The 27,460-nt window shown below is 35.5% G+C and overlaps 3 protein-coding genes and 1 pseudogene across 10 annotated transcripts; 3 read left to right on the plus strand and 1 right to left on the minus strand.

The window, feature by feature from the left end:
* Positions 1–990: 990 nt before the first annotated feature.
* On the plus strand, positions 991–15,491 carry LOC120139065 (annotated as a pseudogene).
* On the minus strand, positions 13,242–20,794 carry LOC120139077. 5 transcript variants are annotated; one of them, XM_039154416.1, is made up of 7 exons: positions 20,593–20,789; positions 20,452–20,483; positions 20,145–20,333; positions 19,685–19,735; positions 18,151–18,215; positions 17,941–18,060; positions 13,242–13,253 (listed from the first exon to the last, which is right to left on the minus strand). In XM_039154416.1, exons 1-6 carry the CDS (start codon positions 20,664–20,666, stop codon positions 17,959–17,961), a joined length of 513 nt encoding a protein of 170 aa, XP_039010347.1. In that variant the 5' UTR covers positions 20,667–20,789; the 3' UTR covers positions 13,242–13,253; positions 17,941–17,958. The 5 variants fall into 5 exon arrangements, 4 of the variants coding, with proteins under 4 accessions (XP_039010347.1, XP_039010349.1, XP_039010350.1 ...); XM_039154418.1 differs by having other exon boundaries at positions 20,145–20,291; positions 20,593–20,787; XR_005517587.1 differs by having other exon boundaries at positions 13,243–13,253; positions 20,140–20,333; positions 20,593–20,794.
* Positions 16,219–17,517, plus strand: LOC120139076. Of its 4 annotated transcripts, none has more exons than XM_039154414.1 (5): positions 16,219–16,488; positions 16,621–16,699; positions 16,772–17,004; positions 17,090–17,162; positions 17,272–17,517. In XM_039154414.1, the coding sequence occupies exons 1-5, from the start codon at positions 16,375–16,377 to the stop codon at positions 17,424–17,426; spliced, it is 654 nt and encodes a 217-aa protein (XP_039010345.1). In that variant the 5' UTR covers positions 16,219–16,374; the 3' UTR covers positions 17,427–17,517. The 4 variants fall into 4 exon arrangements, with proteins under 4 accessions (XP_039010345.1, XP_039010343.1, XP_039010346.1 ...); XM_039154415.1 differs by having other exon boundaries at positions 16,220–16,488; positions 16,624–16,699; XM_039154412.1 differs by having other exon boundaries at positions 16,621–17,004.
* A 5,342-nt stretch (positions 20,795–26,136) lies between the features above and the next one.
* LOC120139067 lies at positions 26,137–26,751 on the plus strand. The gene has a single exon (XM_039154399.1). It carries the CDS (start codon positions 26,137–26,139, stop codon positions 26,749–26,751), a length of 615 nt encoding a protein of 204 aa, XP_039010330.1.
* Positions 26,752–27,460: the final 709 nt, after the last annotated feature.

The following is a 27,460-nucleotide window of genomic DNA, read 5'->3' on the forward strand; positions in this document are numbered from 1 at the left end:
TCTTCAAAGTTCTTGGACGAAGAGTTGGATATAAAACCTTTCATAATCTCATATACGGTATTTAAAACCCTCTCACCCTCTCAAACTAATTGATATTGAGAATGATTTTTTTCTTGTGAAATTTAGCTATCATGGCGACTATCTTAAGGTGCTCACAGAAGGACCTTGGACCATTTTTGGCCACTACATAACTGTGGAACCATGGTCTATAGACTTTCAACCGACTCAAGTTTATCCTGGTCGTTTAATGGCATGGATTCGATTACCTGGTCTCCTCATCACTATTTATAAAAGAAGCATCATCGAAGCTATTGGAAATCAGGTTGGTTTTTTTGTTAAAATTGATTTTCAAACAGATAATGGTTGCAGGGGGCGTTTTGCTCGACTAGCTATTAGCCTCAATCTTCATCGGCCTCTGGTATCCAAGCTTCTCATAAATGATCGACTCCAAATCATAGAATATGAATCGCTACCTACTATATGCTTTCACTGTGGCATATATGGTCATCATAAAGATCTGTGTCCACAGCTTCAAGTGCAGAGAAATGACCAACCAGTGAATGAGGCTCCTCTGCCACCGTCTTCGGCTACCGAAAACCCAGCTTCGGATGAAGCGTTCGGACCTTGGATGCTGGTGGAATGAAAAAAGTGTAATTCCAGGAACCAAAATTCTGCAAAACAAATGATTCAGGATTCTGGCCCCATTATTACAAAATCCAATCCCATATTTGAAGCAATTCCTAATAATCAGGAATTACAGCCAGATTCTAGGGCGACTGAAGAGGAGCCCACCTTACCACCTTATGTGTCGCAATCAAATCTTGTGAATACTTCACTGTCTGCCCCAAAAAATGCTCCCTCAAATAAAAACAAATCTAAGGGAAAGACCTTAGTTCACCCAAAAAATGTATCAGTTGTCCCACACCTTACTAAGAAAAGGCCAACCTTGGAGTCAAAATAACTAAACCTCATGCATTAGTAAAAAACCCCATGCAAGGTTTACGTACCATAGGGAGTGAAGATTCTTCCTCCAAAATGCCACGTTCAAGCTCGGGTGAAAACCTTGATCCAAACAAATATCAAGCTGTGAAATTAACAGACGGGGATAACCCAAGTATTCCAGCCGAAGTTCTAGTTCCCCCTACAGCTAGAAAGGTTAGTGATGCTATGGTCGAATAATGGGTTGTCCTGCCTATCTTTCTTATATTATTTTATTTATGTATCTCAATATATTTATGTGGAACGCCCAAGGCTGTGGTCGCCGGAATTTCATTCGCGTAGCACGTCAGTATCTACGCGACTATTTTCCAGATGTTGTGGGCTTTGTTAAAACCCGAATAAGTAATCATATTACCGATAAAGTTATTACCAAGCTCAATTTTCATAACTCTTTCAGAGTTGAAACTGATGGATTTTCTGGAGGCATTTGGATATGTTGGTACGATCATATTCAGGTTGATGTTCTCTTCAGCCATTTCCAATTCGTTCACTGCCGGATCCAAAGTAAGTCCAACAACCATTCTGCTCTTGTTACTTTCGTTTATGCAAGTCTGAATCCTGCTAAAAGAAAGGTGCTCTGGTCATATCTCTAATTACTCTCTGGTCATATTAATGAGCCTTGGGTTGTCTTAGGCGATTTTAACGCTGCTTTGTTCCCTAATGACCGTAAAGGATGTGCCATCATTCCTTCCTCGGATCAAGATTTTAGCAAAGCGGTTTTCGACTCAAGCTTACATGATATGGGATACCAAGGACCAGACTTCACTTGGTACAGAAGAACTTGTGCAGATCGTCTTGATTGTTGTTTATGCAATGACAAATGTCTTGTATCTTATCCTGATACGATGGTTTATCATCTCCTTCGGATTATGTCAGACCTTAGGCCTCTCTTGCTAGTTACTGGTAAAAATCCTAATAAATCGTAACAACGTCTCTTCCGTTACTTTGCTGGTTGGACTCTTCACAAAGACTTTCATAAGTTTGTGCTTGATAATTGGGACTCCTCTATCTCAATAACGAATGATATCTCTAAGTTTAGTGTCACTGTAAATAACTGGAATCGCTCTATTTTTTTGTCAGCACTCCCATCGCAAGCGTACTGTTATGGCTCGCCTCAAGGTCATCCAACGCTATCTCGATAAAAAAATGAAGTTCCTACCTCTCTAGGCTTGAGACTAAACTTCAAACTGAACTGGAATTAATCCTTGATCAGGAAGAAATCCTATAGAAACAAAAATCCCGATCGGACTGGATTAACTTTGGCGATAGGAATACAACTTACTTTCATAAAAAAACCATTCTTAATAGGAGGATTAACCGGATTTATTCTCTCCAAATTTCCACTGGTGATTGGTGTTCAGACACAATTATTCTTTGGTAAGAAGCTAATACTTACTTTCAGAAACTTTTTTCCATTTATGACGAGGTGAATGACACTTTTCCCATTTCTGGTCTTTTTCTGATCCTACCTCCTGAAGACATGCAAAATCTAGACACTCTTCCAACTCCCATGGAAATAAAGGAAGCCTTATTTGTTATGGCTCCACTCAAATCCTCGGGAGTATATGGGTTGTATGCACATTTCTATAAAAAACATTGGGACATTATTGGCACTTTGATTTGCTCTACGATCCAAGATATTTTCTTCGAAAGCAACATTGAGCCTTCCTTGAACAAAACAATACTTACTCTCATTCCTAAAGTACCAAGTCCTTCAAGTTTCAAAGACTTTCGACCCATCAACCTTTTACTGTCTTATATAAGTTGATCACCAGGATCATTGTCAGGCGCCTTTAACACATTATGCCTCGACTTGTTGCTCCTAACCAAACAAGTTTTATTCAAGATCATAGCATCTCAGAGAATATCATTATTAACCAAGATGTTATTCACTCCATGAAACTCGAGAAAGATAAAGATGATGGATGGATTGCAATTAAGGTGGACTTGAAAAAGCATTTGATCGTTTACGCTGAGACTTTATAGCTGACACTCTGTATAAAACTGGTTTTCCCCCTACAATCACCCGACTCATACTGCATTGTATATCATCCTCTTCTATGCAGATCCAATTTAATTAAGGCATTAGTTCTGAATTTAAACCACAATGCAAAGTTCGGAAAGGGGATCTAATCTTTCCTTATCTTTTCGTTCTTACTATAAAAATACTTGGACACCGTATTCAGCTTGCTTCTGAAAGAAGTGATTAGAAACCGTTTAAGCTAATATAGGGAGACCTTCCTATTAGTCATTTATTCTTTGTAGACGACCTAATCTTATATACCAAGGCAACTGCTGAACAAGCAATCTTGATTGACAATATTCTGGTTGAATTTGGCCATTATTCTGGTCACAAAGTAAACAAACTCAAATCTCATGTTTACTTCTCGCCCAATACCAGCTTTGAATCAGCAAATATAGTTTGTTTTCATCTTGGCATCAAACAGGTTTTTAAGTTGGGTGTTTATCTCGGAATGCCAGTGATGCATAAGCATGCCACTTGCAAATTTTACACCTTCATTATTGATAAAATTAAATCGAAGCTCCAAGGGTGGTCGACTTGATCCCTCTCTTTTGCTGGGTGGATTACTTTGCTAACTCTGTTCTTATGGCCATCCCTACCTATTTCATGCAAACTTGTAGATTTTTTTCTAAAGTTTGCCATGATATTGAAAAGATCGTTCGACACTTCATATGGACTTCTAACAGTCAATCTCGTGGCATTCCACTTGTTAGTTGGGATGACTTATCTCAACCAAGACATAATGGAGGTCTCGCATCAGGAGGTTACAGCAGCATAATTTGGATTTCCTTATGAAACTTTGTTTTTAGTTGCTTCGAACACAGAGACATACTATATAAAACTTCTTCGACAAAAATATAAGGTGCTCTCTACATGCCCATTCTATCATAAGGCTGAATTGCTCCCATTTATGGAGATCTCTATCCAAGGTATGGGATAATTTCTATGACTTTATCTCTTGGTCTGTAGGTGATGCTGCTTCTACTAGATTTTGCCACGATAATTGGCTGTCGAAACTTGGGCGCCTATCTAACTGGAAGCAAGAGAGCATCATATTGAAGATAACTTGATGGTTTGTGATATTGCTCAGTCAAACAACAGCTGGAACTGGAACTTCATTCAACAAAATCATCAACCTTTCACATTTCAGTATATTTTAAATGTCCATCCTCCTAATCCCAATGCAGACATTGATCATTATTACTGGTTTCACGACAAACATGATGATTTTTTTGTGAAATACGTTTATGATCTTTTTACTAAAGAACTTTGGGGTCCCAAAGACATTAAATAGTACATGCTCTGGCGTCTACCTATCCCGAAGTGTATTAAACACTTCCTTTGGCTTTCCTATAAAGATCGATTAGTAACGAATGCCAATCATTGTGCACGAAACCTCATCGATGATCTTTTATGTCAAATATACGGCTCAGCTAATGAAACTACGTTGCATGTGTTGCAAAATTGCATGCAAACTACTACTCTTTGGCAATTGATCATTCGCCATTAACAGTTTCAGGACTTCTTCACTCTTGAAGCTAATGATTGGATTATGATGAATCTTGATTCCAATAGACTTTTTGCATATATAAAAATTCCTTGGAAAACTCTATTCTCTTTCCTTGCGTGATAGATTTGGAAATGAAGAAATTCATCCATATTCTCTAGTTCGATCTTCACTAATGATCAATTACTCAACCTCAGCAAAAACTGGGCTAATTATTTCATCACTACGACGCATGATTCTTTAACTGGTACTGCTTTTCCTCGCCCAGAACTTATCCAATGGAGATCGGTGCCTGCTGGCTGGTATACTCTCAACACATATGACGAAGTACATCATACTTCCTCATTAGGATTGGTAGGTGGCCTCATCCGGAATAAGGATGGAGATTGGATCGTTAGATTTAATAAAGTGGTTGGTATTTCATCCCCATTGCAAGCCGAACTCTGGGAATTTTAAAGGACTTCAATTAGCCTGGTCCCAAAGACTTGAGCGTCTTCAATGCCAAACGGACTGTGCAAAAGCTCTTACACTTATGACTTCTCCAATGGCCGCATCCAGCCCCATGTAACTTGTCTGATCTATTATGAGTCTAATTTCAAAACAATGGAAGATTGAATTCATTCTCATACATCGTGAAGCCAATGCTACAACATACTTCCTTGTAATTCTAAACTTGATATGCAAATTGAGCATATTTATATTTGGTGTAGAGGATTATATCAATTTAAGCCTTTATTTACGAAGTTCTGTTTTGTTCTATATCAATGGGTTGAAACACCTATTTATTTGTCTCAGAGTTGTTTCTTTTAGAGCCTTAGATTTCTTTTCGAATGGAAAGGTGATGGATTCAAATGCCAATAATATCAAGAATTACATCTTTTTTAATATATTTTGATTCGTTAAAAATAAATAAAAAAGGATTGATCCTTGATAAAGCCTAATGGACGATTTGTCTTCTATTAACGTAATGAACTTGGGGGGTAGGGGATATGGTAGGTATTAATCTGGTGTGTCCTCTGTTAACATAATGAACTTGGGGGTTGGGGACATGGTAAGTATTGCGTGCTTCGTTGTGCATCAATCCAATGACTGAAAATGTCTAGTTATGGATTTGTCAAGTAGTTAATGATGGAGATATCGCCCTCTTCTATAATCACTTTATCCCTTTTATTCTTGATTGTCATACGAAGTTCCTCTGTAAAGTTGCTAGCGTCTACTGACTCAGTCGAATGTATTTCATCAAGTCTTCGTGCAACCCCTCCTACAACTATTCCATGGCGATCCCAGGTAAAATTAGTAGAACTAAATCATAATAAATATGAAAAACAACCAGGATCTAATCATGTCAAATCGTCAAGAAAAAATATTACATTAGAGGAAACGTACCTAAATTAATTGATAGGTTGAAATCTTAAATATTTCTTTGGTTGTGATCTTCCAAGAAGATAGAGTTCCCTTAAGTATAAATTATTTGACGAGGATAAGAGTAAATACGAGAGTGTGTATTTCTCGGTGACTATAACCCCTTTATATAGCTGATTTAAGAATCAATTATTGTTTGTACTTATAACTTTGCGCCTCATCAAATTACAAATACAACCTTAATATTATCTACATTTTTATTTCCATGACACTTCTAATACCTTATGAATTTATAACATATTTGGTCACTTAATTTATGTCATATTTTATAATAACAATAACATTAAAAATATATGCCCATAATTATAGATTTTAATCTAACAATCTCCAACTTGGGCAACATATGTTTCCTGATAAATGTATAACCTTATGAGCTCAAAAATTGTTATCATACAATATATTCTATAACAATCTCGCCCATCAACTATATCCATATAGGATCAAAGTGACCTTTTCATATCAATCATGAGTAGACCCATCAATGGTCACGTATACAAATATAGTCAAATAACATAGAACAATCATGAAGTGTAGCATAAAAATTACATGCAATGTAAACCACACATGTCTATTTCCAACTGGTCCTCGTTAGTGAGATCAAATTTTATCGAAGCCAGAGTGCATATAAACCAAAACAAACTTTATTTCTATAGAAAATAACTTTAAAATAAATGTCCTTAAACTGAAGTAAGTGAAATTGTGTTTATAATAAGTGTTGAGTCAATAAAATCAATGGAATGGCCAAGACGAGGTGAATTGACAATTAGAAAAAATGATGGATGTTTTTTGCAAGAAAATGAAAAATTGACACAAGCAATTTTAGAGTGGTTCAAATTCTTCAATGAAGTCTACATCCACTATCTTAGCTTCCACACTAAGGATTTCAACAAATCCACTAATTTGTTCTAACATTTTAGGACAAGGTGTAACCTTACAAAACACTTAGACTTATACCCTAAAGTCTCAAGTGTACAACCCTTCCTAAGAAATTACAAATGAGCAAACTATGAAAATCCTCACAATGATAGATTGTTTGCAACCTGAAGTTCTCACACACCCAAGAATACTAGAAAGAAAAATATAATCAATTGAATTGTGTTCTATGTAAGAAAGACACAATGAACTATGAATTTGGTTTTTTTTATCTTTGATTGTTGGAATAACTTTCTTGTCTTTTATTGGCTGTTTGAAGACTCCTTTTATATGCCCTCATTGTTTTTTAGCAATTTAGGGTTATTGCAAGGAGTTTGGAGTAATAAATCGCGCATTGAATGCAATCATGCATAAAGGTTTTGAAACCATACAAGGGGGTTTCGAAACATGCCTTTGAAAAAAAATTACCATTGGGCAGGGGGTTTCGAAACCTTAAGAAAAAAACTAGCTATTGCCATAGGGGTTTCGAAACCTTCAAGTGGGAGTTTCGAAACTAGGCTAAAAAACTGCTTAAAATGACCTTGTTTCATATTTAAAAAGTATTTTAAAACTTTATAAAATTTCATAAACATTTTTAATTTATTTTTGACATTTTGAACCTCAACTGTTTTTTACAAACTTACATATTCTTGAATCGAATAAAATATTAATTTTAAAAAAATTTTCAATTTATTCCTTTGTTATATCAAAATCATTTAATTAAATTATAAATAAGCAAACATTAAATACAAACTCCCACTAAAACCGAATGTCCTTAAATAATATTACACCCATATGAGTTGTGTGCTCATGAAGGACCTTGGGTGATAATTCCTTAGTAAGCGTGCAATTATGAGTTTGTACCAATATGCTCTATAAACACATAACCACTCTAAATTTTCTTTAACTAGAAACGTAATGTCTATATGCTTAGATTTAAGGTGTTTCTATTATATATGGAATAAAGGACTGAAACTTAGTTGTCACAAAATAACTCAATTAGTCTTTCTTATCAATCTATAATTAGCAGTTCATGTAACAAAATTTTTGCATCTATATTCCAATAAGTCGGAGTCCATAAACCAGATAATCTCTTACTAACTAGACCTCCGATATGTGAGCATGTAACATTTGTGTTCTTAAATGTATCATATGAATCAATTTGGTTGCTATCTAACGATCTATACCTAAATTGCATAAATACTTGCTTAATATCATAAAATCATACGCTATGTCTGAATGCATATAAATCTGAGTATATATTAAGTTCTGTATTTATTTTGAAGCACAAGGAACCTTTATAAATTTCTTTAGTTTCAAAATCATCCTTAGGGCACTAATCAAGAGTAAACTTGTTTCCTTTAGCAATAAGGGGTATTATTTGGCTTACTCCCACTAAACTTATAATATATACAATTATCAACAAAATTCATCTCAAAATCAAACGAGATAATCACTTGGTGAAATCTGTTATACAATTAACGAGAGTAATACTTGAACTTATAAATGGATTTCCTAAATTTACATATAATTAGTTTTGTATCATTTGACATAATTTTGTAACTGCACCGTATAAAATATTTCATCAATGTTATCATTGAGAAACACAATTTTGAAATCCAACTTATGTAACTCAAAATCAAATATGAGCAACAAGCATAATTATCTTGAAAGAATCTTCCAATGAAACCAAAAAGAAAGTCTCTAAAAAATTAACGACTTCTTTATGAGTATATCTTTTATATACAAGACATGTCTTATACATGTCAACATCACCTTTTGCATCCATTTTGGTTTTAAATATCCATTCACAACCAATTAATTTTGCACCTTCAAGTAATGAGACAAGTTCTTAAACTTAATTATCTTTATAGAACTTATGCTCTTCTTCCATGACATTAATCCACTTATGAGAGTCGGAACTTTTATGACATGGCGAAAGTTGATTAGATCATCCTCCATCATTCCACTTTCATCCTTATTTCTTGGAGAAATACAATATAATAATCTAAATATTATTTCTCTCATCTTGTGGATCTTCTTAATGATACTTATTCTTTGAGGTTGTTGAGTTTATTCTTCCGAAATGATTTCTCATCTTAAATGGAGAGTTGTTCAAAATAACCTTATTGAGATATTAGATTCACTTCTTGATTAACGACACGTATAAACACATGGATATCATCAAAAGCATAATGGGAATTGAGTTATAATCCAATTCCTCATCAAAATTATAATGGGAATTGAGTTATAATCCAATTCGTCATCAAAATCAATTCCTCATCAAAAGTTGTTCAAAATTTGTTTTTATTATAAATCTTTCATTCATTACAATTTAAAATATTAGATTTGTTTAGTTATTTATGTGATCTTTTATTTTATAATTTGCGTAGGTTATAATTATATATATTTTTTCATTTCTACATTTTTTCATAAATAACAAGCTTTAAAAAGTCAATATAATTTGTTGGTGACACGTGTCACCACCCAATCAGATAAAAAAATCATTTAATTAAATAAATTAAAATTCATAAATAAAATCTTCTAATCACAAATTGACACGTGTCAACTCTAATTGTATAATTAATTTATTAAGTTAAATTTATTTAATTGAATTAAAACAATGACTAAATTGATAGAATGTGTAAATATTAAGGACTAAATATAAAAATTATGCTAATTTAGTAACTGACACGTCGCCACCTCCATTAAAAATTAACGATCAGTTGCTCGAGTGAAGCATTTAAATAGTTGGATAATTTGATTGATCAAAGCAAAACATCGATGGTCAAACGAAAATGAATAATAGTTTGGTGGTCACCCGTGTAGTTTATCCTATTTTTAATGAAAAAGTAAAAGTAAAACATTTAGCTTAAACGGTTGTAACCATTATAACGATTATAAAATTTTTCTAACCGTAATCTAAATATTAAGAAACGGTTAACCGCTGACGGTTAACCATTATTAACGGTTCAGTTACAGATTAACCTATTATAATTATTTGTCATTTTTTTCATAATTCATATTACAAAAAAATATAACTTAACACACACTTACACAGATGTAAGTGAATAAAATAAAAAAATATAACACTTAACGCATACTTACATCTGTGTAATTATATACATCTCAAAATATCTTAGTACCAAACAATAAACATAATTATATTGGTGTAATAATATTTTTATATTTTTAAAGAAATAAAAATTAAAAATGTAATATATATATTAAATTATTTGTATACAAATTTTATTAAATATATATAAATTATAAATAATAGAAAATTATATTAAGATATTTGTATAAAAATATAATAAATTAAAAATATAATTATTAATTTAATTTATTAACGGTTAACCGTTTATAGTTAACGATTTTGAGTTTTTTTAATACCCCTACCAATATATATATATATATATATATATATATATATATATATGAGTAAATTATTTATTTATTAAAAGGAAAAAACTGAAAAGATGATAAACCCAAAACCCTACTGGCATTTTCTAAAATCTCTGGCAGTCGTTCAGCTCTAAACCCCGACCATCTTCTTCAATTTATCTCTCTCTCTCTCTCTATATATATCACGTTCCCTGCCTTCTAAGTAAGTGTCCCCTTCTTCTTCTATTTCTTAATGTCAGCTTTATGCTTGTAATCTTGTGTTTATTATCTATAATTCCACTGGACAGCCCACTTGAGCTTTTGCACTTCGCTGTTTTCTCTTCTATCTTTGGTTCTTTTAGACAGACTCTAATTCTCACAAGTTTCTCTGCACTGAACCCAGAATTTGGAAGCTAATTTGTTTCCAGGGAAATGGGTGCGTTTTCTTTTCTTCATTACTCTGATGATGGTGGCATCGGAAATCTTCAATTTGTTCTTTTACATATTTTTATATTTTATTTATGATGGTAATACTGAGTAGCTGCTTCGTGTGTGGAATACTTTAATTCTTTCCTACTCTTATCGTCTTCTTTGGATGAGGTGGAGGGGGTATTTTTGTTTTACTTTATTCTGTTATTGAATGATTATTCCTTGATATTTTTTGGAATTCGCAGTATGTTTCCTTTGGCTCGAGTTTCCAGCTTTTTTGGAACTTGAATTAGGTTTGAGGATTCGGATTGTTGAAGGCTGGGAGAACGTGGTTGGAAATGAAAAGGAAATCGCAACTTCAACTTGTAGAACTTGAGGACTTATATAAAGGTTCAATTGGCTCTGGATATTTTTCTCTTTTAGTATTAAAGGTTAAAAATGTTGTTTGTTTAGTTAAGTTTTCAATCAGACATCTTAAGATTGTTTCTTATTCAAAACCTAAGCTAGAAACCTTCTTTTAAATTCTGAGTGTGACTCGGGAAATTACTATCAAAGGAAAACAAAGCATGATAACCATCGTAAAAGTAAAAGTAAAATGCTAACAGTCTACACTGAAATTGATGAAAGCCATCCAGGAGACGTATGGTTGCTAGGACTTACGTAAGATGAATATTCTGACTTGAGCATTGAAGAGAAGCTCAATGCATTAGTGGCTTTGATTGATCTTCTTAGCGCTGGTTCTAGTATCCGAATGGAGGTAAACCGTTTCATCTGGCCAAGTTGACAGCCACTTCCCATTTCTTTCTTGCCTCTTCACCCCCAATAAAATTAAAATAAATAAATACACATAAAAGAAGAAAGATTGAAAAAGCTCCTTTTCTGCTCCCTTGTTTGGTATGTTGCTTACATGGTCACTATTTGTTTATGGATCTTTTTCTCTTTTCTTTTCCTTGATGACCCATGATCTGTTAGATGATTATTTTTGAAAAAATATTTACACCAAATATAAACTACTATTTAGAGGGTTTTAGGTATTCATTCTATTCTTGCTTAAATATTTCTTGCTCTGCTATGATGTTATGAATTTTTTTTAGTTCCATACCTGACAGTTTCTCATTTTAATAATTATTTTATTTTTCAGAATCCTGTTAAAGCCATTGTTGAGTTTATTCCCAGCATCCCTCACTATGGTTCTGGAGCAAAAATTAAGAGATCATCAATCCAACAGAATTTTCCTACGCCATCTTGGGTCTACGGTGGACAAAGGAGTGGTGGACAAGAACCACACACATCTTCAGACTCTCGCCTGGTTGGCTCATCGTCAATACAAAGTTTTTTGAAAAGAAGAAACATTCTACCAGTGGAAAAGATGCTAAACAAACTGAAGTAGGAGTTTATATACACCCAATGCAATCTATATTTTTGGGCTCTGATCGTAGGTACAATAGATATTGGCTTTTCTTGGGCCCTTGTAATGGATATGACCCTGGACATAGAAGGTTTTACTTTGAATCTTCTGAAGATGGTCATTGGGAAATCATAGACACCGAAGAGGTAACCCTCCTGACTTATCATATTGGATGTCCATTTCTTCGTTTGTTATACTATTGGTTAAATTTGGCTTCCCATTTCTTTATTCAGAATATGTCTTTTCAGTATAAAGTGAACACTTCATCCAAAAAAAAAGAAGCTTAACCTGAAAGAAAATTTGGAGTTCTTTTCAGTTTTCCTTCTGCAGACAATAAAGTGACTGGTCTCGTGTTGAGCACTTTTTAATAATTATCATTGTTTGTATCTTATCATGGTGCAGGCATTGCGGGCCCTATTGTCGTCTTGGATGACAGGGGTAAACGTGAAGCTCGTCTTATTGAATCCTTAGAGAAGCGGGAAACTTCATTATGCCAAGAAATCTCAAGCGGACACTTACCTGATGCAGAAATCAGGCACACGCAATCTGATTCACCTGAGATGAATGTAGTAAGAGAAGACAGTTGCTCTCCTGTTTCTGATGTTGACAACCTAATCTTGACAGTGGCCGTGAATGAATCTCCAACCTCATGCTGTGCTATAGTTCTTCATTCTGAGAAGAAGGGAGAAGAAAAAAGACAAATGTTGAGACGTCTTCAAGAATTTGATGTGTGGATATGGGTTTACTTTTACTTGAACCTTAATGCTGTAAAACACAAGAAGTGGTCTTATCTTAATTCACTTACCAGGTGTGAGAGTTGTCATGATCTGTACTGGAGAGATAAGAAGCATTGCAGGATTTTCCATACGACATTAGAGATTGATTTTGATCTAGAAAAAAAGTATGCCATTCATGTGGCTACGTGCAGAGAGAAAGGAGACAATAGTACTTTTCCAAATTTCAAAGTCCTACCCTCACAGTTGCAGTCGCTGAAAGCCGCAGTCCATGCAATTGTGGTGCATTTCATTTCATTGTTGCCTTTTGTCTAGCTACCTTACTTTCTTTATAAAACTAAATCATATATTACATTTTCATATGAAATTAAATAACACAGGCACCTGCCTAAATTCCATACATCCCTATTATATGACATAGTATGCATATGCATGCTCATCTTTCTTTTACCATCATTGTTTTGCAAGAACTGTTGGTCAGGGCACATAAAACTCATGCTTTAGTGTCTCATTAGATTTTTTTTTTTGGTTTCTTTATATGTTTTATTAGTTGTACTTAAATATTCATAAATGACAATGCTAACCCTTTTTACAAGAAATAAAATGGGTAATGAAATCTCCGCTCAATTTTTTGTGAAGATGATGGTGAATATAACTACTAGCTAGTAGATGATATGATTTACATTAAACTATGTAAGGGAACAAATTATCTACTGTTTGTTAACAAATTATGTAATTTTAAATGTTGGCTCGAGAGAAATCTCTTGCATCTTCACTTTCTTCAGTCGAAGATGTGAATATTATGTACAATTCATTTATATATGTAAAATATTTAAAAGGATGACAAACTTTATGCATTATTTTTATTTAATCATTGTCTATTTCTTTTCTTACTTTTTGTGCAGTCATTTATGCCTAAAGATGCTTTAGTGGGTGCTTGGACGAAGTATGCTCACAGGCTGTGGGTCAAACGGTTACGACGGACATCATCTTTGTCTGAGTTTTTGCAGGTAGTCTTCTTTTGCAATTACATGCTTAGATTTCTTGAAGTTGTGTGGTAAATTTTTATACTGAGACTATTTGTAAAATGGACCATCTCAAATCATGTTTGCAGGTAGTTGCTGGTTTTGTTGCAGCAATTAATGACTATTGGTTGAGTGAATGCCACCATATTGAACAAGGGGGTTGTACTGTTATTGAAGAAATCATAACATTCTTTCCCACAATGTCCAAACATCATCTGCACTTGCACTCTGGTTGGTGAAGTTGGATGAGTTCATTGCATCATTTTTGAAGAAGGTTCATTCTGAAAAGGGTCCGGGAAATGGGACCAGCTCAGGTAATATTCCTTCTTTATCTACAATTTTTTTTTACATGTGTGGTGCGCTCCGGTCATTAAAGTTGGCAAAAATGAGCCCAAGCCTGAAAACATGAGCCCAAAAGTCCCGAACTTGAAAAATAACTCAGGCTCAAATTGGCTTGAACCCAAAAAACCTTGAACCTCAAAACCCAAGCTCAAAAAAAACTCGAACTCAAGCTAAACCCCAAACTAAATTTAACCCTAAAAATAATGTACCAAATTGTAATTAATTTTTAAAAGATTTGATTATTAAATTTATTGTAATAAATTTTAATAAATTAGTTATATACTTTATATGATTTCACTAATTTTTTTAATAAATTAATTATATATTTTGCATTAATGAAATAATAAATTTATAGAAAGTGAGATTACTACACAAAAACTCTATACTATTGGTATTAGTATTTAATTTTTGTAATAACATTCCGTTGGCAATATTTTAACTTTAGATTATTGGACGATAAAGCTACTTTACACTGGATCATTTGATTCTTGGCTTGGATGATTTAGATATAACAAATATTTATGTATTATCAAATATTTATATATTACCAAGGAATATCTCTACCCACAACTGATAAAAATTTAGAAAAAAAAAGTTTAAAGTAAAAAATACATTAAAATCTTTTCAATGGAAGAGGAAAAATACGGTCTAAGAATTAAAAGCACTAAACAACTAATAAAACTAATGAATCTTGATATAAAACATTGAATTCACTGTTCTTGTAAATAGCATCAAACGGAATTATTTATAATTGTGAATATTTTAGTAAAATTTATATGTTTATTATTAAGCATGGATTTAAAATTTGAAAATATTAAATGTAATATAATATTAAACAAACCTGAACCCGAACTCGAAAAGATCCCAATCCAGAAAAGCCTGAACTCGAAAAAGAATTGAAACTGAAACAGCCCGAACCCAAAATGTTCCTACCCAAACCAACCCGATTCCCTTCCAATTGCCACCTCTAAAGTTGAGCATCGTTTCTTTCTGTTCACTACATCCATTGTTTTGTTTACATGGCTGAAGGTCCATCCAGTTATGATATGTAGAACGTGGTGTTAAGCTTTCTAATTTCTCAAGTACAAGTAGTTGATATTCAAGTTTATGAAAATCACACGGGATCTTTGTACATGCGCTTTCATTCTAGATCCATTTGCAGATTAGCATTTGTCTTATATTCTAAATTTAATATGTTCCTTCTTTGGCGAATTTCAGATAGAAGAGCACCAAAAGACTAAAGCCAGCCATTTTCAGGGCTTATACAAATGGGGGGCACATTTGGTTGTACAAGGCTTTTGACGTCTTTTATCTTTTCTCTTCAAATTACTGAACCCATCACGTTTATTCATCATTGGGACCTTCCTTGATTTCCAAGGATGAAAGCAGAAAAACGTATGAGACTGTACAGAGCAGAGTTTTGACCAAAATCTCATTTTTGTGTATTCCTCCGTTTAGGTAATCTGAGCCTGTTTAGATGTTGTACAGAATTAGGTTCATACATATGCAGGAAAATCTTTTTTTTCCTAATACAAAACTTATATGCAATGGCTACTTCAGTTGGTTAAAATGATTACCATTTTCTACCAATCTTTCTTCATGGTAGAAAAAGGAATGTTGCAGGTCCTTGTCTTAGCAGTAAAAAATCTCTTTTTATTGATATAGACAGCAAACTTATCATTTAATTTTGGCTATTAAGGAATAAAATGTTATCAGCATATGTGGCTGAAGGAGATGCGTTAAGCTCCATTTTTTTCCTTATTGTTGAAAGTTTTTATCTTTCTGGCATTTGTGATTGTTAACCATGATATCAACTATAGAGGTAATAATAAAAGGGAAAGAGCAATAAAAAAAAATGTTATTTTCTTATTTTTCTTTGATTTTTTTGGGTGGTTAGGATTGTGATTCGACCACCGGTTTGCTCCTATTTTCCTTTTTAAAAAAATGTAATTTCAGTTATAACAAAATGAAATATTCTACATTCAGAAAAAATAAATTTTGAGAAAGCAGTGGTGTATATTCTCCTAAACTTTTTGTGGATCAGGAAGCTCTCTTCTATTGATCAGTTTTGTTCTGCTCAGCAATGTTTTCTTCCTCTACCTCAAAATAAACTAAGAAAAAAAAAGCCAGAAATGTTTGATGACTGAACAAAAATTAGTAGAAGAAAAAAAAAATTCTCAAGTAAGAAAATGGCGATATTGGGAGCAAGACCAATTGGCTTTTCAAGCTTTCCATCGTCTACTTCATATCTTAGTTCCAGCTCCAGACTCGCCTCCTCTTCATTGCCTTCCACACTATCAATGGTACTTTATTACTATGTTTCAATTTTGTATAATTTTTTTACCCCTAGTTTCCCAGCAATAGTCCAATCATGCAACCATCTTTAAGCATGTGTTATTCAGTAAGTTTGGAGTTCTGAACTTCCTTTTTATCAGCAGGTTGTGGTCGGAAAATCAATTATTTCTCGCGGATGTGTCGCCTGTTCCGCTGTTCAAGAATCTTCTACTTCTACAGGTAGCTTTTCCATTCTTATCTGTGCATGTGAAAGTCCTTCCGAACTTGATGTGTTGCTTTTCTGCTATATAGCCACTACTGGAACAAACGCAACTACTCCTCCTGCGGAAGCAAAGCCATCAGCCGCCGCTGGCGGTGGTGGTGATAAGGAGGAAGCGAAGGCAGCAAAGCCCAAACCTGCTGCGAAGGCTCCTGCTAAAGCATTGCCGGAGTTGATGATGGAGGATGTCATCCCTTCATTGAAAACAATACTAGAAACTCAAGATGACATATCTGAAATTGAACTCACCTTCCAGGACAACAAGGTTTCGTTCTACTATATTTTCGCTCAAAAATTAATCCATATGAAACTTACCCGATGTGGTTTATTAATATCTTCAAACTTTACAGTTGGAAGGTTCATTCGTGAAGGAGGGGTGCCCCTACTCGTTCTGGGCCTTCTTCCCTGATGGAGTCCTTACAGGTATAATAATTTGGGCAAATTGAAAACCAGAATTTCCATTACTAAAGTAATGATCTGATCTTGTACCAAAAAAAATACTGATCTGATCATTTTCCAACCATTTGCATAGGTCCAAAAGGATTCTCCTTGTCTTCATATGGCTCGGTAGCAAGCACTGTGGAGCCGTTCCTTGTTGATGAGAAGAAAATTACAGCAAGGCATGTAGTGTTCTGGGTTGAAAAGCGTTTAGCAGCCCAAGGAATTATTCCTGTCTGGAAAGAATGATGTATACCATAAACATATTGGCATGTCACTGTTCATCATCATACAAAATTTTCCCATTCATTCCTGTTAGAAAATATTAATTATTATGTAAATCCTGAAGCTGTAATGAAAGATGGTTAAGAATGGCATTACAACTCATTTCAGCAATCATACTCCCTAAGAGCACACATGATAAAAACCTCCGTTTTACAAGAACAAAAGCTCACATCTGATACGAGAGAGATTCACATTCATCAAAAACCGTACGAGTCCAACAACATACCTCTCTCCGACTACTGTCGCATAAAAGGAACTAGAATTCCGAAGTAATATAACATTTTATAGCTTAAATAGTTCATAACGTTTTCATGAAAATTACATGTCCAAGGAGCAGATGCCCTGGACCATGCTTTACAATAAAAACATCATGTCCCAAATAAGTAAACATTTGATTTGAGTATTAATCAACACATACAAACGGGGTACTTTAGAGTGCAAAGTTCATAAAGTACTTCACAAGTCCACATCCGCACACACCACACTTTGTCTGTAGTTAGTTGTCGGTATTGGCATTCCGAATTGAACGACGTAGTTCAGCTAAGAAATCCATCTGTGAACCAGATGAAGGTGCAGTAGTGTTTGTTGGGGACATCATCTGAGGAAATAAAAAAAACAAGATAAATGCATGAGGAAAGAAGCCGCAAGATTTACAAGGAGAGGTGGGGAAGTAGGGGATGGAAGAAACCTGATGGGGAAGTCTGAAATTCCTCCAGGCTGAATCACTACTTCCAGAGTACAGAACTGGTCTTTCTGAAACAAGAACCACAGTAAGACTAAAACCATCGTTTGTGGTCCTTTAACTCAAGAAATGCAAAAGAAACTATCCACCAATACATGAGAATGACAACAAGGTCAGACATGAGGTGAAACAGAGGAAACAGAAAAATAATAAATAAATAAATAAAATATAAAAACTTGAAAGGATGCTAATATGACACTCCCAAAAGCCCCTACACAACAAGCAGAAATACATAGAACTGCTTGCGACCATAAAATCTAAAAGAAAGAGCAACTTTCAAGTCATTGAAAAATCTTTAACATCTTACTATCAGTGAAACAGAATGGGATACGAGTTAGTGGAAATTATTTTAAGAAGATTCATAACCCATGCCTGGGATGAGGAACCTTTACATATGTTTTAACAACAGATTTTATACTAAAATGATGATTCATCCTCTAGCATAGTTCAATTCTCGCTGGTTTGTGCTAAAGCTTGAATTAACTTAAAGCCCAAATTAATCCCCAATATCTTATTTCATTGGACATCTCCAATGATAATGTTGAAACTTGAAAATATGACAACCTTGTAGATGCATCAAGTCTGTTTTTTATGTTAGCTTTGTTTAAGTCTGTTAATGTTATTATTAAGTGGAAATCTGACTTAGACACGACCCGATTTAACATAATTTTCAAATTTTCACACGGTGATTCAAAATAAAGAAGCCTAATAAAATATTAATTTATTCCATTTAATAACATAAAATAAAAGTACATTTTAATTTAGTGTCATAATTTCAGTACCTTACATGCTAATTTTATATATATATATATATATATATATATATATAAACCTAGCTAATAATATTTTTTTAACCGTCCTAGCTAATAATATATAAATATATTAAAAGAATTTTTTTCCATGATTCCATCCCTATCTATACTACAGAATTTAAAAACCTGTCCATTAGAGTTGGTTTGAATGAGACTAATGAACAGCAAACTCGCTATCTTGCAGGTTTGGATTAAAGTAATAGAGACGAACTAGGTGTAGTTTGTGTCTATAATTTAGAAGTTGCTCGACTATATGCCTTACAAGCTGAGAATGGGGTTCTGTATTATGGTGCAAGACCTTTATCTAGTAGGGAAGATGTCATTCCCAAGGCAGTTTCCGTAGTAAAGAAATTGCTTCTTCAAGTTCTATGGTGAAAGTGCAATAGAAACCAACAAAGGTGACCTAAAGAAGAGTGACTTGCAGGGTTAAACACAATCCAACTTTAGTAAGGCAACACATGTTCTTTGTGGGTTTAAAGTATGTGATGCCATTATTGACAGTGGGAGTTCAGAAAATTATATCTCAATTTAGCTTGCAAAGCTCATTTACCATTCTTATCGTGTAGATAATGTACCACTACAAGGTTTTCTCCCTATAAAGGATCACAAATCCAATCAAATCAAACGTAAAATGGAAAATTTTATAAGTTTTCTATTCTTCCACTCACCAGACAAATCAATAGAAGTATCATGGTAGCGATGTAAGGCAGCTGCCCAACCTGCATTTGTAGAGATAAACAATGAACGTATATCAGCCTATGATTGTATAAATGGAGTCATGGATTCTTAAAAAGTTTAAAATTTCTATCAAAACTAACACTTGTCAAACAACAATAGAAGAGAGGAAAGTGGATTTTAACCTAAGCCCCACCCCAACTACCCTTTAACCTTCACCACTTAACCAACCAGGAAAAGTCGTCCACGAAAATAATTAGGCTTCAGCAAAAGAAGAAAAAAACCTTTCCAACCCTAGGTTGAATAATTCATCTAAATGTAATGATAAGAAAATCAATAACTCTAACTTCACATACATAACGGAATAACCAATGTTGGTGGAATTCAGAAACAGGGGCAGTCTTCTTAATAAAAGTACACAAAAATCATTCAAAGTGTGTAGAGACATCGTACGATAGCTTAAAAGCCGAGAAGCATCACTTCTAGAACAGCCTTCTAAAGGTATTAAAATAGGACGATGGAGGTCTTCATTCAGGATAGCGCTGCTCCCAGCATCCCCGACCAGATTATTGTTTCTCGATGCGGCACCTAGGTTCTTCTCTGAATCATTCCCATAAACATTATTAGTCCAATGAAACCAATCTGCAAAATTTAATTATAACTCAATTTATCAAATTAATTATTTTTTTAAATCTTCTTTAAAAATATCTATAAACCACCGGGAAATAAGGAATGATAAATAATTGATGATGAAGCTGACCTCCAGACTTATGGCGGCCGAGAGAACGGTTTCTGCAATTTCGAGGCATAATTTAAAAACATAGAAAGATAGAAACGGAAACGGAAGAGGTATAAATGAAAGAAAATGGGAAAGGATGGAAATTTAGGGTTAAGAAATTACCGTTGATTAGGAGGAGCGTAGCGTTTGATTAGAGGGGCGGCATCGGGTGCGGTGGATGTAGGATTTTCCAACATCCTCCTCTCCTCTCCTCTCCTCTCCTCTCTTATACTTTGCACCGCCGCGTAAGTATGGCGGACTGCAGATTCCGGAGGTTGATTCGCGATTGCGTCGCGGCTGGTAATTTATGGCCGACTTATTGTTCAAAAAGCGTTTCGTTAATTTTATTCGTTCATCTCCTTGCGAAAACGCACCGTTTACTACAATTTCCTAATTCTCATTCAACCCACAGCCCGCCTAAGCCATATTTATTGTTTTCTTTTCTCTTTTCTATTCTAATTTTAAATTCAACCATTTATTTTATTAGTAAAGATAATATTAAGTAGTATTAGTTAGAGATGTCAATTGCAGAAATACAAAGCGATCCCCGCCAGTCACCACGGTGACATCGACGGCAGGGAAGGCAGAGGAAGTGAATATAGGCAGCAAAAGACCATGCACGACTCCAAGCACTGATCAGGAAGAGAGAATGCTACTCAAAGGTCCCGGAGAGATATGGTTGCAGATTCTCCCTTCTTTACAGGGATGTTCTGTTGAAAGTATTGTTAAAAATGGTTTTCAAGTTTGACAACCAACTTTGAAAAATTGGTTTTCAAAGTTTGGTAAATATTTCTTTGAAAATGGTTTTCAAAGTTTGGTAAATGTTTCTTTGAAAAATAGTTTTTCAAAGTTTGATAGATGTTTGTTGAAAATGATAATGGGATAATCACAATTAATCCCTAGGCTTTAGGGTATTTACAAGATTAAATCCTTAAGTATCAACTATAAATACCCTAGCTCATTTAGCTTCAAAACCATCCCAAAAATAATTTCTTTCTTCCAATACTAGAGAGCTTTCTTGTGAGTAGTGAGTGTTTTGTAAACACCTGTAAATTTTCTCTCTTAGTAAAAGATTTGCAGCAGTCCGGAGACGTAAACAAATTGGTTGAACTCCGTTATCAATTTCGGGTACATGAATAGTGAATTTCGTGAATATTAAAATTTTGTCGGCGATACGAATTTGTCGACGGAGGTGTTCTAATACACGGCGGTTCGCGAAAATTGTCAGAACGATCCAAAGAAGCCAGATTCGAGTGGGAGCGATGGCTGCAGACGAAGGGAAGGTGAAAATTGAAAAGTTCGATGGTGCGAACTTTGGCTTTTTGAAGATGCTGATTGAAGATTTTATGTACCAGAAAAATCTATATCAACCTCTCTCAGGAAAGCAACCAGAGGGCATGAAGAATGAAGACTGGGCTCTTCTCGACAGACAAGCCCTCGGAGTTATCCGACTGACGTTATCCCACAATGTTGCTTTCAACATAGCCAAGGAAAAGACCACGGCGGGTCTTATGGCGGCTCTCTCCAGTATGTATGAGAAGCCATCGGCCTCAAACAAAGTTCATTTGGTGAGGCGATTGTTCAATTTGCGGATGACGGAAGGGGCATCGGTGGCTCAACACCTAAATAAACTCAACACAATCACAACCCAGTTGAGTTCCATAGAAATTAAATTCGATGATGAATTTTGAGCTTTAATTCTCTTATCGTCTCTACCAGACAGTTGGAATGCTACTGTTACAGTAGTCAACAGCTCGTCAGGAAACAGCAAATTAAAATTCGACGATGTTCAGGATCTGGTATTGAGTGAAGAAATTCGACGGAGAGAATCGGGTGAAGCATCAACCTCCTCAGCCTTGCACACGGAGTCCAGAGGGAGAACTTAAGAAAGAAATTCAAATCGTGGCAGATCCAAATCCAGAACGGGAAAGAAAGATTTTACCTGTTATAACTGTGGCAAGAAGGGCCACTTTAAAAAGGATTGCCGAGCACCGAAGAAAAATATCGGCACACAGGAATCTACCAACGTGACAGAGGATACAGGTGATTCCATGATTCTAAGCGTCAACAGTCCGATTGAATCATGGATCTTGGATTCATGAGCATTTTTCCACTCCACCCCATGCCGAGAAATCATGGAGAACTATGCCAGTGGTGATTTTGGGAGGGTTCATCTAGCTGATGATGAAACCTTGAAGATCATCGGAAAAGAAGACATCCGATTAAAGCTGCCAAACCAGACCACCTGGAAGCTGACAGGAGTGAGACATATTCCTGGCCTCAAAAGAAATTTGATTTCTGCAGGACAGCTTGATGGAGAAGGATATAGTACAACCTTTTCAGGCTGTGAATGGAAGATTACCGAAGGAGCACTCGTCATTGCTCGTGGTAAGAAAACTGATACTCTCTATATAACCTCAAATTTAGAGAATATCATTGCAGTAGCAGATGCTGATGGAAAATCAAACCTATGGCACCAAAGGCTTGACCATATGAGCGAGAAAGGGATGAAAACACTTTTGTCAAAGGGGAAGTTGCCGGATCTAAAGAATGTAGATGTCGGACTATGCGAGGATTGCATCTTTGGCAAACAAAAGAAAGTCAGCTTTGCAAAGATTGGTAAGACACCCAAGGCTGAAAAGTTAGAGTTGGTTCATACTGATGTATGGGGACCATCTCCAGTTCCATCTCTTGCAGGCTCATTATATTATGTCACATTCATCGATGATTCTACAAGGAGTGTGTGGGTTTATTTTCTGAAGAAAAAATCAGAAGCTTTTGATACCTTCAGAAAATGGAAGACCATGGTGGAAAATGAGAGTGGTCTAAAAGTCAAGCGGTTGAGGTCTGATAATGGAGGAGAGTACATAAATCGTAGATTCAGAGATTTCTGCGCAAATAATGGGATCAAGATGGAGACAACAGTTCCATGACACCGCAGTAGAATGGCGTAGCAGACGCATGAACAGAACTCTGAATGAACGTGCCAGAAGCATGAGGATACATGCCGGATTGCCCAAATTTCTATAGGCTGAAGCTATCAACACTGTAGCTTACTTGATCAACCGTGGGCCCTCGGTTCCTTTGGATGGCAGAATACCAGAGGAAGTTTGGAGCAAGAAAGAAATAAATCTTTCACATTTAAGAGTGTTTGATTGTATTTCTTATGTACAAATAAACTCTGCTGAAAGAAGTAAACTTGATGACAAGTCCAACAAATATGTCTTTGTTGGTTATGGTGGTGATGAGTTTGGTTACCGGTTTTGGGACTACGAAAATCGAAGATCATCAGAAGTAGAGTTGTCATTTTCAATGAGAATGTGATGTACAAAGACAGATCAACCATAGAATCAAGTAGCTCAAACATTGAAGCTGAAACAAAGGAATTTGTTGAGTTCGAGGAGATTTCTGGAAATGATGTTCAGATCAGTCCTGAAGCAGTTCAAGAAGAACCAGGCACACCGGAACTAAGACGCTCCTCCAGAATTCCTAAACCAACCCAACGGTATTCTCCTTCTTTGCAATACTTGTTGCTGACTGACAATGGTGAACCAGAGTGCTATGATGAAGCAATGCAGGTGGAGGATTCAGTCAAGTGGGAGTCTTCCATGAAAGATGAGATGGACTCGCTTATGTCAAATCAGACATGGGAATTAGCTGAATTACCACCATGCAAGAAAGCGCTCCATAACAAGTGGATTTACAGGATCAAAGAAGAGCATGATGGGAGCTAACGCTACAAAGCAAGATTGGTTGTCAAAGGTTTTCAGCAAAAAGAAGGTACTGACTACAATGAAATTTTCTCTCCAGTCATAAAACTGTCCATAATCAGACTGGTGTTGAAAATTGTAGTTGCAGAGAATTTATATCTTGAGCAGTTAGATATAAAGACAACTTTCCTTCATGGTGATTTGGAGGAAGAAATCTATATGAGGTAGCCAGAAGGCTTCATAGAGGCAGGCAAGAAAAACCTGGTATGCAGGTTGAAGAAGAGCTTGTATGGTTTAAAACAAGCTCCTAGATAGTGGTACAAGAAGTTCGATAGCTTCATGGGTAGCAGTGGTTTTACCAGATGCCAAGCAGATCATTGTTGCTACATCAAGAGGTTCGACTATAGCTTCATTATTTTATTGTTGTACGTTGATGGCATGCTCGTTGCAGGCTCAAACATGCAAGAGATTATACACTTGAAGCAAAAATTGTCGAAGCAGTTTGCTATGAAGGATCTGGGTGCTGCAAAGCAGGTTCTTGGGATAAGGATCAAGAGAGACACAAAGTCGGGGACTTTGATGTTATCACAAGCCGAGTACATCAACAAAGTACTCTCCAGGTTCAATATACAAGATGCTAAACCAGTAAGTACACCTTTAGGTGTTCATTTTAGACTCTCCAAAGAACAGTCACCAAAGACGGATGAAGAACGTGCACACATGGTGAAGGTGCCGTATGCCTCAGCAATTGGAAGTCTAATGTATGCTATGGTTTGTACTAGACCAGATATTGCTCATGCAGTGGGAGCTGTTAGCAGGTACATGAATAATCCAGGCAAGGTACACTGGGAAGCAGTCAAATGGATCCTCAAATATCTCCGTGGTACTACAAACAAAGCACTTTGTTTCAAAGGTGGAGATACAATACTGACAGGCTATGTAGATACTGACTTAGCTGGAAATGTTGACATTAGAAGGAGCACTAGAGGGTATGTCTATACTCTAAGAGGTACTGCAGTGAGTTGGGTTTCTCAACTACAGAAGATAGTTGCTCTCTCCACAACTGAAGCAGAATATGTCGCTGTTACGGAAGCCATCAAGGAGATGGTTTGGCTCCAAAGTTTCTTGGAAGAGTTAGGCAAGAAATAAGAAAACAATGTCTTGTATTGTGACAATCAAAGTGCTATCCATCTAGCAAAGAATCTGTCTTTTCATTCCAGAACAAAGCACATACAATTGTGATATCATTTTATCCGGTCTCTTCTGGAAGATGGGATTTTGAAACTTGAAAAGATTAGTGGAGCTCAAAATCCGGCAGACATGTTGACAAAGACAGTAACCACGGACAAACTGAAGTTGTGTTCAGCTTCAGTTGGCATGCTAGACTAACAAGACCAGAAATGTTGCTGCATTGATCGAGGTGTGAAGACAGATTAAAATCAGTCTTCAAGTGGGAGATTGTTGAAAGTATTGTTAAAAATGGTTTTCAAGTTTGGCAACCAACTTTGAAAAATTGGTTTTCAAAGTTTGGTAAATGTTTCTTTGAAAATGGTTTTCAAAGTTTGGTAAATGTTTCTTTGAAAAATAGTTTTTCAAAGTTTGGTAGATGTTTGTTGAAAAATGATAATGGGATAATCACAATTAATCCCTAGGTTTTAGGGTATTTACAAGATTAAGTCCTTAAGTTTCAACTATAAATACCCTAGCTCATTTAGCTTCAAAACCATCCCAAAAATCATTTCTTTTTCCCAATACTAGAGAGCTTTCTTGTGAGTAGTGAGTGTTTTGTAAACACCTGTAAATTTTCTCTCTTAGTAAAAGATCTGCAGCAGTCCGGAGACGTAAGCAAATTGGCTGAACTCCGTTATCAATTTCGGGTATTATTTTTCCGCTTTTATTTCGCATTCTCACTAATCTGGTTATAGGGAAATTACTCGTACTCGGTTTATTTACCAACATGTTCAATAGTGCAACAACAATCGAAGTTGAAGATGTTGAATCGGATGAAGAAAGCGAGCCTGAAGTTGATGGCATTCCTACAATCAAGATTGTTAAAGAAGTTAAGGAAAGAATCCGAAAACCATGGAGGAAAGTTCTCATAATAAAATTAGTGGGAAGAACAGTTGCCTACAAGACGTTAATTAGTCGGATTATTGCATTATGGAAACTAAAAAGTGACTTTGACTGTATTGATTTGGGAAACGGATTTTATGCCATAAAATTTCATATTCAAATGGATAGAATGAAGGTCTTTACTAAGGGGCCATTGAAGATTATGGATCACTACTTGACGGTGCAAAAATGGAAACCTAACTTCTTGGCTGAAAAGGCAAGTGTGTCATCTACGGCAGTTTGGGTGCATATCCCGGGTTTACCGATTGAATACTTCGATAAAAGTGTGCTAGTCCAGATCGGGAAAGCTATTGGGATACCACTAAAACTGGATTACATAACAGCTTGGACAACAAGGGGAAGATTCACAAGAATATGTGTTGAAATCGACCTTAACAAACCCCTTCTTCCCAAAGTAAGAGTTGATAACACTACCTTCAACATCGAATATGAAGGTTGACATTCAATATGTTTCTATTGTGGCTTAGTCGGGCACAAGACAGAACAATTTCCGGTGAGAATTATCAATAAAGGTCAAGAAGAAAAAGCTCAAAACGAAACTCCAACTCAAGAAACACAAGATACCTAGAATAGTTCTATTCCTAGAGCCAAAAAGAGGAGAACTCAACAAAGAATGAGAAGAACTATGGCCCATGGATGTTGGTGCAAAGAAGAGAGAGAAGGGGAAAAGGAAATATGAGAACCATGAACAAGAACTCTCAAGATCACAGAAAAAAAATAAGTTTCAACCCCTGGAGGATGAAATGGAAAACCCGAGTAATGAGGGAGAGCAAAATGAGACCAGTATAATTGTGGAGGAAGTTCAAATCAAAGGCAGCATCACACCTAGAGCTGAAGGATTTGAGACTCAAAATTATAGATACATAAGAAAAGGAGGAAAAGGAAAATTGAAAGTGAATACGAACACAAGGAATAATATAGAAGGCACTAGAAAGACTACGAACCAAAGAGTAGAGAGCAGAATCCTGTGAGACAAACTGAAACTGATCAGTTGTATAATGCAGCAGAAAGTACCAATCCCGAACCCAAGCAAACTAGAGTTGATGATATGGAAATAAAAAAACAGCAGGGTACAAATAATGGAACGACTGATCAACATATATTTTTGAATGAAGACCCTAGTACTGGCACTCTCCCAAGCACTCAAA

The sequence above is a fragment of the Hibiscus syriacus genome, unplaced genomic scaffold (genome assembly GCF_006381635.1).
Source record: "Hibiscus syriacus cultivar Baekdansim isolate YM2019G1 unplaced genomic scaffold, ASM638163v2 tig00110721_pilon, whole genome shotgun sequence".
NCBI lineage: Eukaryota > Viridiplantae > Streptophyta > Magnoliopsida > Malvales > Malvaceae > Hibiscus > Hibiscus syriacus.